Here is a 12,545-nt window from a genome sequence, read left to right as displayed (position 1 = left end):
CTTTTCCCATAGAGAGAGGTGTTTGTCCTCATTACGGGTGGCCCTGATTGAAATTTAGCCTATGGCTCCTTTTCTGCATGTCATTCCTCATGCTCTCCCAAGTTTCTGACTCTGTCCACTCCCCTATCTAAAAAAGGTACTAAAGCCCAAAACTAGTCATTTAAAAAGGCACACTTTGATCTGGCTTTTACAATAACTCCAACTTTAACCTATTTGATTTGAACTTATTGCCTTTGGGAGGAAATTTCATAAAGTGCATATCAGCACACGTACTTGGGATGAGCAAACCAGGTAAAACAAATGAATGCATGAATACATCGTTAGATTACAGGCCTGCCTAAATATGTAAAACTTATATGAATCATAAGGATATGTATGATTAGTCAACTAGATGTTTTAAAGCTTTCACAAGAAACATAATTTATTTATTTGGAGAAATAACATTTACAGTAATGTTGGTCCTTAAGTAGGAGTAAAAGTACTAGTCTATATATAAACTCAAGTAAAAGTAAAAAGGTAATTTTAAGTTAATTTACAGTACTAAGTAGCTACTTTTGGCTACCAAATGGGCCTTCACAGTGAAAGATGATCTGTCCTCAGTGTGCATTAAAAACTAGAGAATATGAATCTCTAACCAGGTTGGTTATTATAAGGCAGGGGTAATCAACTAAAATTCAAAGAGGTCCAGTCAGAGAAAATGTATTAAACCAAAGGTCCAGAACACCATAATGTTTAACTGGAGTTAGTGTGATATGTGGATCTGGGTGCAATTTCAGGGACTTGTTGCGCTGATAAAATATGAAAATTAGCTTCCTTTAATGCTGTAATTTTTATTTGAAACACAAGTTTTTATTTAAACAAAGTAACACATTACAGAAGTAAAAGTAGTTATAATTGGATTGTCATTTTAAAGCTAATTTACAAAATGTATTACTCCATAAATTCTTAAAATACTTTATAAAGTGTCTACAGCTCACCCGTTTCTCCATCTGTGAATCTCTCTGAATCTCTCCTTGTCTCAGCTCTCTCATCTTTTCGTCTAATCTCTTTGTCTTTCTTTCTTTTCTCTTTCTGTCTTCCTCTATTCTGTCCATCATATGAATGCAGCAATTCAATTTTTACCGCATGGAATGCAGACAGTTCATTGGCCGAGTAGCGTCACGTGAGATGGCTTAACTCACATGCATTTGGTCTGTGCATTTCCTGATCTGCAAAACCAGTATCGTAAATCCTAGAGTAGCTGCGCCGGTTAAAATAGAAACACCCTGTCAAATTTAAAGTTCCCTTTGAATCTATTAATTGTAGGTCCAGGTCCAGGTCCGTCACGGATGGCGTCTGCATCCAGAACCCGGACCGCAGCACGCCAGTTAGTGACCCCTGTTATAAGGTGTAACATCGCCTAAAGTAAAATGCAACAGCTGTTTTGGGATGAAATGTGGAATCATTCTAGTGCTATGTGCTCATCATCATATGTTGTGAAAGTCAAACTACTGGCCAGTTTCGAGTTGTTGCCAGAAAGCTTGGACCTCCTCATTTTGGCTATTAGTGTTTATTTTTTTTACTCTGAAACTGATGCTTTTACAGTGTAATGAAGTAAAATACTCCCCCTAAACTGTAATTCCGTAAAAGTAAAAGTAATGATTGTTTTTAAAAAAGTACAAGTACAAAAAAAAAAGATAGTTACAGTAAGTTTAGTTAATGTAATTTTTTACTTTCATTCCTTGGTTAATGAGCCTCCTCTTTTCACCATACTAGCAAGATCTAAACCAGCAAAGTAGAGTAATGACATTAAAGGTTAAACTGGCATAACAATCCATAATCACACTGAGCACAGGCATGTGGATGCTGACCTACAAAGAGGACCAAAACTGGCGCTGCAATTTTTAATGTTAAGTGCTAACTTTTATGCTGTAATTTGCGGTAAGGCTTTGTGGAAGGATGTAGCATGTCTATAATTACAAAGAGACACACATTTCAACATATTTCATTACATCTGTCAGTTTTGTTACTGAAGAAGGTGATGAACTATTTGAAATAGCAGTCAAATATGTCACAAGACATATGGTTCTGGACATGTTTTGTGGTGTTAAATAAATCATGCTCCATTTTAACTGTTTTTGGGGCATTGTCTTACTTTGAGACTAGAAAAGTAGTCTGAATTTACATTTCCATTTCATGGAAGGGAATCAGTTGCAGAAAACATCCCTTGTGCTTTAAAATGGTTAATTTTGATTGAATTTTTTAATCTTGTTTGTCATTAGAAACAGATTTCAGGCTAAGTTTGTGCTTTTATAACAACTACAACTTATTTGACTTCATCTTGTTAGTCTCTGAGAGGAAATTCATTACACAAGCAGGTAAAACATAGACAAAGTGATAACAGAAGCACACAGTACAGTTTAAAAAAAATGATCTCCAAACTTCTGTTGCAATGGAAAAACTAAATTATACATCAAAAACAGGAAGCCAGATTTTTAAAATGAAATATGAGCTTCTTATATCAAAATAGTGTTTTTATTCTGCCATTGCTATCTGGGGTAAGGGTGCAGAGTAACCAATGTAAAACTTTAACTATGAAATAGAAATAAATTTGTCAAAACTGGTATCTAATGCAAATACAAATATTTTTAAAAAGAATATAATATAATATAATATATAAGTGCATCGAGTGACTACAGGGCTCAGAGAGTATGCACAATGGTGATGAGAACCATTATAAGTCATTGTGAGTTATCACCTCATTTAAAGCAATGTAGTTGCATATTTTGCCTCAGAAGGGATCTTTATGTGTCATGTCAGTGCAATGATCCCTCAGTTTGTCAGACAAGATTACCTTAACATCAGCTGTGTCCCTCTGACAGTTCCTCCACGAGCAGCCAATCCCAGAGAAGGCTCTCTCTGGATGGTCAAACTTGTTTTCATTAGCATTGAGGAAAAACGTGGTGAAGGGCTCCTACAGGCACAAGAACAGACCAGTTCATTTGACGAGGAGCCTCTGGGAGTCAACATGCATAAAGGAATGTGAGTAAGGCAGGTTACTTACTATTCTGAGCATCCACATTAGTGTTGAATGAGCGGTGGAGTAAAGGGTTGTGTAGTGGTGGGAAGGCGTGCTGTCATCGTCCCATGTCTCGTAGCGTTCTGCATAAAAAGCAGCTCGTTTGGGATTCAGAGCTCCGATTGGCTGAGAGAAACCAGAGACAAATAATGAGCTTCAGCAGATGATTACAAGGGAAATCATACATGCATGCGCTATTCCTTTTATTTCTTATATCACATTCATTTTTTTACATTTTAGAGGACAAGATTTCTGTTTTGTTTAAAATCTAGTTGCAAGTAATTTTTGCAGAGCCCAAGTTCAATATTTGAGCAGTTCTACTTGACCAGGGTTGTTCTCTTGTCAACTTGTACAATTATTAGAAAAAAGTGTATCAAATAAAGAGAGTAGGGGTGCTCTAACCTTAGAGAGATCTCTGAAGTTTCCAGGGAGAGTGAGATCCAGTTCCTCCGAGTCATAGTTGGTCAAGACCCAGGGGAAGATGGGATACTGGTTCAAATCATTGTAGGTCCTCCCTGCAGGGGTCAAATACATTCTTTATATTCTTTCATCAGATTATTGCGCATCAGAATATGGTTATCAAAACATTTATAGCTCTGCTGCTTTCATTAAACTGATTTTGCACTTTTAAAAAAAGTATATCAGTTTTACTTGTTGTTGTACTTGAAGGTAATACAAAACACTAATTTACTACTTACTTAGAATATTATATGTGTTGAAACACTGAAACTGCATTTATGCATATACAGTATATCTGTCTGATTATAATAAAAAGGTCACACCTCAAGTGGTTACTGTAGCAGAAGAATCATTTTTACATTATTCCAAATATGCAAGTTGCTTTAACTTTTCTTCCAGGTATCTTTATTTGGTCTCTTTTATAAGCTTTTTATATTTTGGTTTCTGGCACATGGAGATAAGTATTAAAGGAGGTGAATCTGCAATTTCTGTCTGTGTAGTTATTTTTGCAGCACAAAAGGATAAAAAAAGATCACAAAAGAAAATATTTCAAAAACAACTGAAAACGTCAATAAAACAAAGAAGAGAGAAGACAGAAGACATGAGAAGAGCAGGTGGTATTCTTCCAACCAAAACAACTGTGAGGTCTGAGGGAAAATAAGATTGCAATAACATGGTTTCACACATATATGGCTACTGTTCAGAATGACAGATTTAACCCAATACATCAGCCTAAAAAATGCCATCTAAAACCCAAATACTGTTTGAGAATAATCTACAAAAACTGGAGGGTTTTCTGAAAAGCTGCACAGAATTTCAGTGTTTACTAAAGTCTTTACTCTGCAGCCTTGGCAGCAGATGGACAAGAAATAAAAAATTTGAAGGTTTAAACTCTTGGCTTTAACTGTAAAAAACTGTTTACGCTCTTAAGTTGAATTTTTTTTTTTAATCATTAACCGATGGAGTCAAAATCATCAACATTCATCTTTGTAAACATGGCCCTCAACCACTAAGTCTAGTGGGTCTGCACTTTCATTTTGCCATTGTTTTCCATGTCACCTAAAATGCTGCCTCTATGTTGCTTCCCTAGCTCAAGTTGTCAACCATCATCTTCCATCTACTTTTCCATGTTGACATTCAAAAGGCTAAAACCAAAATGCTATCCATCCAATCTGCCTTTTAGTGTGTATTTTATTGAATCACCTTGCTGTTAATTGGTCATGTGACTTAAAAACTCAACAGGGCTTAAAGGCATCACATCAGCTCTTAAAAGTATACACACACAAAGTTGCATCTGATTTAAAATGACTGACAGACTGAAATTTGATTGAAAGTAAATTTTACCTGCGATGGTGTTGAGAAACATGAGGTACTCAAAGTTAGAGATCTCTCTCCTCTGCCAGCGCTGCGTCATGTTGGACGACTTGAAGAGCTGACGTGGGGTAGCCAAGGAAATCCGCCTGGAAAAGAGGATGTATACATGACAGGAGATCATTGCATGCTTTTAAAAAAAAGCAGGACAATTTAACACCATATGACAACAACTTGCACCTACCTGGCTTGTGGAAGGCCATAACTCGTTCCCACCCCGACACGAGGAAGACTGTAGACCACCCTCTTGACTGTGGCCTGGTCAGGGAAGTTAAACATCACAGACGCTGGAGAGACAAGACATATAGTGATTCAGTGAAGTCAATAATGCAACATGACAATATTATTGAAGTAGAAATAAACACTAAACACATTTTAAAACTGCAGATGATTCTAACTAGTATAAACATCTGGCATGGGATGTCTAATTTAGGTTTTTTTAGAGCCATCAGAAACACTGAGGTAAGGTAACTTTACTTGTACTCGTAGGTAAATTAGAATACAGTAAGTGGGTTGGCCTCCTTCAACACAAAATCAGCATCACAGGACAAGACAAATCAAGATACAGTGACAACAGAGCTCAGCACCAAGAGAACAACGTTTAGCAAAAAAAAATATAAAAAATAATTTGTCAGTAAAAACAAGGCAAATAAGAGCAAGACAAAAATGAGAATATTTTGTGGGTCAGAGCAAAGTAAGTAAAGCAGACTGTCTGGTGTACAGAGAGTCTGTAACTCCCAAATCCATTCAACTGGACACCTGAGTCCAATGCAGAACAGACTTACTTAACTACAGTTTTATAGCACTTATACTACTCAAGTAATTTTGCTATTATGTATGGAGCCAGTTCTCTAGATGGCCAAAGTCATTTATAATGAAAAAAAAAGTATTTAAAAAGATTCATAGTTGGCTGATACAGTTTTTGGTTGCACATACAATAATTATGCACTGAAAGGCTTAAAGGATGACAAGATGGTTTACATGGTTGTTGCTGTTGTTTGATATTAGACGCTTTGCACCATGAGTGAAGTTTTCCGCACAGTTAAAAATATTACTTATAATATAAATGGCTGTGCTGTATTCATTTCATAGTTTCTAGGCATAGAGATATATTTTCAAATGAGATATAGGCGAGACAAACCAGTTTACATTTACAGTAAAAACAACTTACAGTTATATGATTAACAAGAATGGTAGTGAAAGTGTCTGGAAAAAAGGTGGCAAAAGGTCTATGAAGTGGGGTCCTTAAGGGACATGCATCCATACATTTTATTTTACTGTGTCATCATGATAATAGGTAAACTGAAATGTTTTTTCCCAATATTTCAACTCATTTATCTAATTTCTTGCATTAAAAAAGCTGCTTTTCAATGATAAGGTAATTTCTAAGATGCATGGAAATTAGCAAAAAATGGCATGTAATAAAGAGGAAGTGGTGTGTGAAAAGTGTTAGAGATGTATTATGTATATATCTTATTTTAGCTGAGGAACACATTTATTTCATGTTTGTTTCTTGTTACTTTTCAAGTACATGTTGACATTAAGCTGCTGGCTGTTCATTAAAATCTCTGTGTGACATTTGGCCCATATGGATTTGACTAAAAACTGACTATTTTTGTTATTTCTTTAAAGAAAAGAGTAAAGAGCTTTTTCTGTGTATCACCATTAGGGTAAATAAATATGGAGGTTCAACTTTTGGTCCATATCCATTTGCCCCACTTACATATAGAGTATTGTCTAATTCAAGTAATAAGAAATATATACACGTACTTCTGTTGGCCATGAAGACCTCAAGTCCTGTATTCTGCAGCAGGTATCGTCTGGAGAACACGGCTCTGATTTCACTGAACATCCATTTCCCATGCAGACCCTCTGAGTATGCCAGCACCTGATGAAGAAAACATTTTTTGCTCAAAAACTGAAAAAACAAACAAATTTAATCTATTGGAATCAGTTCAAGAGGATTCCCTGCACTGAGCGATAAACCTGTCCTTACTTTAGCATCAGTTTTCTTAAATGCAGGATCCTCTTCATCCACCTCGAAGTAGATCTCCGTAGTTGTGATCGACAGAGTGCCTCGAGCTACAACCACAGGAGCTACCAACTGAGCGGGAGTGCTGAGAACCACAGGGCCTGCAGGGGGACACATATATCACTCAGAAATTCAGGTTTCATAGCATGGACAGGCTCTTATCAACCATAGTAACTGAAAAAGAAAATTACACAAATAACATGATATAGCCATTTATTGTTAGTTTTGATTGCTTGTTTAATTGCATCTTCTCCTACTGCTGATACAAAAGACCCGGCAGCTGTCTATACTGAAGAGAAACCACAAGACTGATTAAAGATTTTGTAAGATTTGCATCAGGTTTTTAGTAGATTATAATTAAATTGTTGATGAGTCAGAAAAACAGCTGGATAGTTAGTTTAGCTGCAAACTCTGAATGTCAAACTTGCCTTTGGAGGTAAAAAGTCTTGGACGGAAACGTACTAAAAACAAGAGTCATACAAAGTTTACTGTTCAGTTGTAAAGACGCCAATGGCACGTGTTGTGTGAGCATTTGTTTTGCCTTTACAGGACCTTACCTGCAAGATTATCAATCTCTTTTTCCTGCAGTAGGCTTACAGCATCATCATCTCCCTCCAGCATTAACTCCGCCTCCGGGTTCTGGGTGACCACTGATTGGCTGCGAAAATTCTTCTTTGACTTAAGCCCCTCTTCCTCCTCTTCTGTGCCTGTATTGGAGTGTTTATAAGATTGCATGTGAGGTTTGTGTGTATGCATATAAAGTCTAACATATTCACTTTGCACATAACTGACCGTATTCCTCCAGAGCTTTGAGTGACACGTCTGCATGAGTGGATCCAAAAGCATTCCGCACAAATCTCCGTCTCCTCCTAAGGTCATCCTCCCAGTAGTCGAGGCGCCAGAAGTCGTGTATTTGGCTGGAGACGATAAAAGGAGCAGTCAAGGATAAGTCATTTAAAGTGTTGTTTTACTTTAGGGTCAATAAAGCTTAAGTGTGAGTCCAAGAATAAGTTAGGGTGACATTTACGCTAGCAACCTCCAAAACCTACTTCCTAAGTTTAAAAAGTTCTCATTTCATAGGGCCAAAGGGTAAGATGGCCCATAGGGTGAGTCTGAAGACCTTTCCAGTACTGCAGACAGTAATAAAACGCTTGAAAAATGAGAAAAAAAAAAAAACTTAAATTGCCCTTTTTCCCCTCCAAAGACAAGAGGGTGACTAAAGAAAACTGCAGAAATTGAGGTTTAATGATGCAACTTTGGCTGAAATCCGAGCACTTAAGATGCAATTTTGACTTGATGAATTTTTCATTGTAGAAAAGGAGGGTGTTTAGTTAGAGCACGCAGCCCATTGTGTTTCACAATTTATTTAATCAACAGTGACATGAGGGAGACAGGCTTCAGATGCTGCGTGTCACAGGTTCTCAAATTACATCACAGTTCCTCAGAGAAGCTGCCAGCCTACAGGCAGATCTAGATAAACAGCAATCATTGATTTAATGTGTGTGAATGCATTTGTGCACCTGCATGTGTGTGAGTGTGTGCTACATGTGTTGCCAATTAGCATTCGCTACAAACACTATGATGCATGGGATGCCTATTCTCAGTTGTCTATGTTTATTGTATATGTCCCTAAGAAATAAATCTTAATAACAATAATAATAGCATAAGAACATCAGTCTCATACAGCTACAAGGCAAACAATGACATCAGGATCTGGCAGCAAGAGCGTGCTGCAGTTTATGTGAAATATTTGTGTAAATGGAGTCTGCTAATGTTTTTAACAAACATGCAGAGGGCTTATAGATCATAAATTTATGATTTGATGTTTCAGGACAATGGAATCCAACAGGAGAGCATACATTTTCCCACTTTTTCTGTGCACTTGCTTGCTATTGTTATATAAGGACCAGGATATCAACGGCTGTTTACCCATGATCACAAATTCATTTCCATTGTTTTATTGTGATTTTGTAAAATTTACACACAAGTCATTTTTGGTTTCATACCTCTCCTAAACATATCAAAACTTTTTTTTTAAATTGTTGCTTTGTAAAAAAAATAAAATAAAACCTATTTGAAAAGAATAGTGATGAAATCAAGGGAAAACTAGCACTGTTCTCACAAGATAACGACATAAATAAGTTGAAATCAGGAGAAAACAACTGTAAATAATAGATTCCAGGGGAAAATGGACTGAAATGAAATACTGTATATGGAATATGTCAGCTAAGAATTCCACACAGCACTGATTATATCCAAACTTTAACATATAATGTAGATTTTCTTTATTGTTGATTTAAGAAATGTGTTTTTCTTCAGTTTTTAAAAAGTTTACACAAACAAAAGCAACATAGAAAAATGGCAAAGGGCTCTAGCTTTGGATAAGAGTATTGCAACGTCACTCCTAATAATGGTAGGTAGGAAAACAGCAGTGACAACATGATTAAAGTACATTTTGTTGTGTTTTGTTCTGTAAGCAATTAAAAACTAAAATGTAAGGCATGTTTTTTATTCTCAAATGATCTAAGAGTCAAAGAAGAGTACGGTGTCTTTTGGCTGAAACTAGAGAGGAGTAAAGCGGGCTTATATTGGATCGGTGCTGTTTTCTTAATGACTTTAAGCTAATGATCGCTCTGTAACAGCAGTAACTGTAGTCTGTCTGCCAGCTTTTTCATACATAAACTTATTACCCACATTCAAGTGTTCAGATAATACACACATAAGGTATGTAATGTCAATTTATGACATAAATGTCCTACATTATATGTTTATCTCACTGACCCCTCACTGACTCCCAATAACCATTCAACCGTATGGTTTTTAAACCTTCAGCTTTTAAATCCCTCATTTAGATCTTTAGATCTTTATGAGATGTAAGCCAAATCATCAAGATTAAAACAAAAATGTCTTGGAATATCTCTCTTTGCATGAGATTAATCTAGAATTTGTAAAAATATAACTTTGAATTAAATCACCAAAAATTAACTTTTGCATTATACTCTATTGTATACACTAGAGTTGTGCATGTAAGCTCTCAACCATTGCTCGTCTTTAGTTCACCTCTGTGACATCGTCCCCCACGCTCCGTGCTTATTGGTCAGGATGTTGAGAATCTTTTGTTTCAGCTGGTTGGCGGTCACATGATCTCTGTGTTTGGCTGCACTGATGAGGTGATCGCACATTTTCTCCTCTTCTCTCCGGTCCGCAGCATACTGAGCACAGTTTGACTGGAAGAGAAGGAGGTAAGAAGTGGAAGGAGGGACAGAGTCTAAAGGGCACAGCTGCTGTACCGTGTGATTGTTTGATGCACTGCTAGTAAACAAAATAAAGCCGTGTAACAAAAATGTTAAACAATTTAGCCATTTTAAATACGATGTGTCCCAGAGAAACACTTAATTGTGCACAAGGACACAAATCAGTTTTCATTTGAAGAGCTGATTTAAAAATAGACACGCAAACACTAAGTACTTCATATCAGACACTCTAAATGCTCTTTATCTGCAGTGTCCCAAATTACCCAAAACTGAAGTAGTGTCCTATGTGTTTACCTCAAATTCAGCATGTTTGTGTACATCTTCAGCTCTCTGCCTGTTCAGGATGAACTCGGCTTCATTGGCAACACGTACAATATGATCCTTCATGGCGTGACACAGCAGTCTGGAGAGAGAGTGACACATTTATTTGAAATATCACCACTATTTTATCATATACTGATGAAGATTTGTTAAAATAGCATTGAATTGCATCCATCTGTGTTGGTGTGTGTCTGTCTGCTTTAATTAAGTTTTGTACTTCAATAAACAGGCTGTAAAAAAGACAAAATTACTGGCTTTGATAACAGAGCAGCCCAAATTAACTGTAGACTTAATTGCACTTTAATGATTGCATAGCTGCTAAACACACATGGCACCATGCACTTATCCTGCTGAGGTTCTCATTAAGGCTGTTTTAGAGCCCTTAACTGTTGAGCACTGGTAACAGTGGTGGTGTTAATGTGTGAATCACAGAGGATCATGTGTTCTGATTATCAGCCTGTGTGATAGATTACCTCCCCTCATTGATGAGCTCAATGAAGGCCAGTCCAGCATTCTTCTGAATGGAGTTCTGCCACTCCTAAGCAAAAAGGACACATGATTATTTATAGTTAATCAGAAACTATAAATGAAATCTACATAAAGAGGGCATCTAACTAAAACTGAAAACCCTGTTTAAAAGAAGAAACTAATTTCAAATCCTTCACATCATAGAGCCTAACCCTCAGTTGGCCTTTTGTTGATGCTACTGAAGAGGATGGCATATGCCTGACTCCATTGAAATGCCACACTCTGTCCTCTGCCTCCCTCCAGGCCAGGCGTGCAGAACTGTTGAGGTGGAGAGACACTGCTGCCCACCCATACTCAATGGTCGAGGGACATTATGTTCTGTTAAAATCTCAAAAAGACAACCAACTCAATCACTGTTTCTAAGAACAAATTTAAAAAGTTTATAATATATTTTAAGCTCCTCCAGTTAATTCAAAGAAATACCCACTCTGTATTTGATTTTACCATGTATCTCATTAAACCGGTCAATCATGTTATCCAAAATTAGCATTTTTCCCCTTTTCTATATGGTTATTTACTTCTGTAAATACCGCTCAGTAATTATTCTTTTCCTGGTCGCTCTAAACACAAAACCTGTCTACCAGCAACTGCCTGTTTGTACTGAAATGATTAAGTATCTTATAAAAGCAGGGGGCATTCCAGCTGTAAGATGAGCATGTGAATGTTACATGGACATACCCTATATTTTTTGTAAGTTATACAGAGTTTCTCTATAAATATCAACAACAATATTGGAAAGGAAAATGATTCACATATAAATCTGACAAAATGTCTGGGTTGGCCTTTCTCAAAATAAGAAAAACATGAAACAAGGTATGTACTCTTTCATATCCTGCAAATCCAATACTCTAACAAATAAGCCCTGATTATGTATCCATTTGCATCAGTGTCAATATAGGCCTAATGTGCTTTGTGTTTGGTTAGCATGAGTATGCTAGTTAACATGGTATGGTACAGACAATGACATGCATTGCAATATCCCATAATTTTGTAAGGTTTCATGGATATCTCTAAATCACACCATGGTTGGAGGGGCTGCTTAGAAGGTTTTTTTTTACTAACTATTAGAAACACATTGAAAAAAGAGATATGAAAAAAATCATGTGCAGCATATGAAAGAATTTGATTAGATTACAGACTGTAGAAAGTATTGGACAAAGCCTAAGTGATACCATTTCTGGGATTTTGAAGCCAATTCACAGTGGTCACCATACTGTAAACCCAGTCTGAAGCAAGCCTAGAAACAGAGAAAGATGTAGAGCTGAGGTAGGCTTTGAGCCCTCTGACAATCAGCTCTGCTGGCTTGCAGTCACATCAGCCATGCCCCTGATTACGCATACTTTGCAATGACAAAAAATTAAAACTGGTGACTTTAAGCAACAGTTGGAAAGGGTCCCAAAAATGACCCATAACCGTCCCACTTTTCGGCACCCTTCTGTAGGGGTACCAATTTTACCTATCCGTACCAAAAAGGTAAGGCTACACCAGAAGTGTCAAGTAGCTAAGAACAAATACTTCGTTA

General features: G+C 36.8%; 1 protein-coding gene across 9 annotated transcripts in view; it reads right to left on the bottom strand.

The window, feature by feature from the left end:
• nbeaa (neurobeachin a) overlaps nucleotides 1–12,545 on the bottom strand; it is a 164,433-nt gene that overhangs the window by 13,525 nt on the left and 138,363 nt on the right. For all 9 annotated transcript variants that reach the window (XM_041801758.1, XM_041801759.1, XM_041801760.1 and 6 more), the window contains 12 exons: nucleotides 10,969–11,033; nucleotides 10,469–10,577; nucleotides 9,981–10,147; nucleotides 7,713–7,837; nucleotides 7,478–7,627; nucleotides 6,885–7,021; nucleotides 6,659–6,776; nucleotides 5,073–5,175; nucleotides 4,862–4,977; nucleotides 3,461–3,573; nucleotides 3,044–3,184; nucleotides 2,834–2,953 (listed from right to left, as the gene is read on the bottom strand). In XM_041801758.1, coding sequence (XP_041657692.1) covers nucleotides 2,834–2,953; nucleotides 3,044–3,184; nucleotides 3,461–3,573; nucleotides 4,862–4,977; nucleotides 5,073–5,175; nucleotides 6,659–6,776; nucleotides 6,885–7,021; nucleotides 7,478–7,627; nucleotides 7,713–7,837; nucleotides 9,981–10,147; nucleotides 10,469–10,577; nucleotides 10,969–11,033 — 1,464 coding nt within the window. The remainder of the gene's footprint in view (nucleotides 1–2,833; nucleotides 2,954–3,043; nucleotides 3,185–3,460; nucleotides 3,574–4,861; nucleotides 4,978–5,072; nucleotides 5,176–6,658; nucleotides 6,777–6,884; nucleotides 7,022–7,477; nucleotides 7,628–7,712; nucleotides 7,838–9,980; nucleotides 10,148–10,468; nucleotides 10,578–10,968; nucleotides 11,034–12,545) is intronic.

The sequence above is a fragment of the Cheilinus undulatus genome, linkage group 12 (genome assembly GCF_018320785.1).
Source record: "Cheilinus undulatus linkage group 12, ASM1832078v1, whole genome shotgun sequence".
NCBI lineage: Eukaryota > Metazoa > Chordata > Actinopteri > Labriformes > Labridae > Cheilinus > Cheilinus undulatus.
Note: the sequence above shows the minus strand (reverse complement) of the source record. Positions and strands in the feature narration are given on the sequence as shown.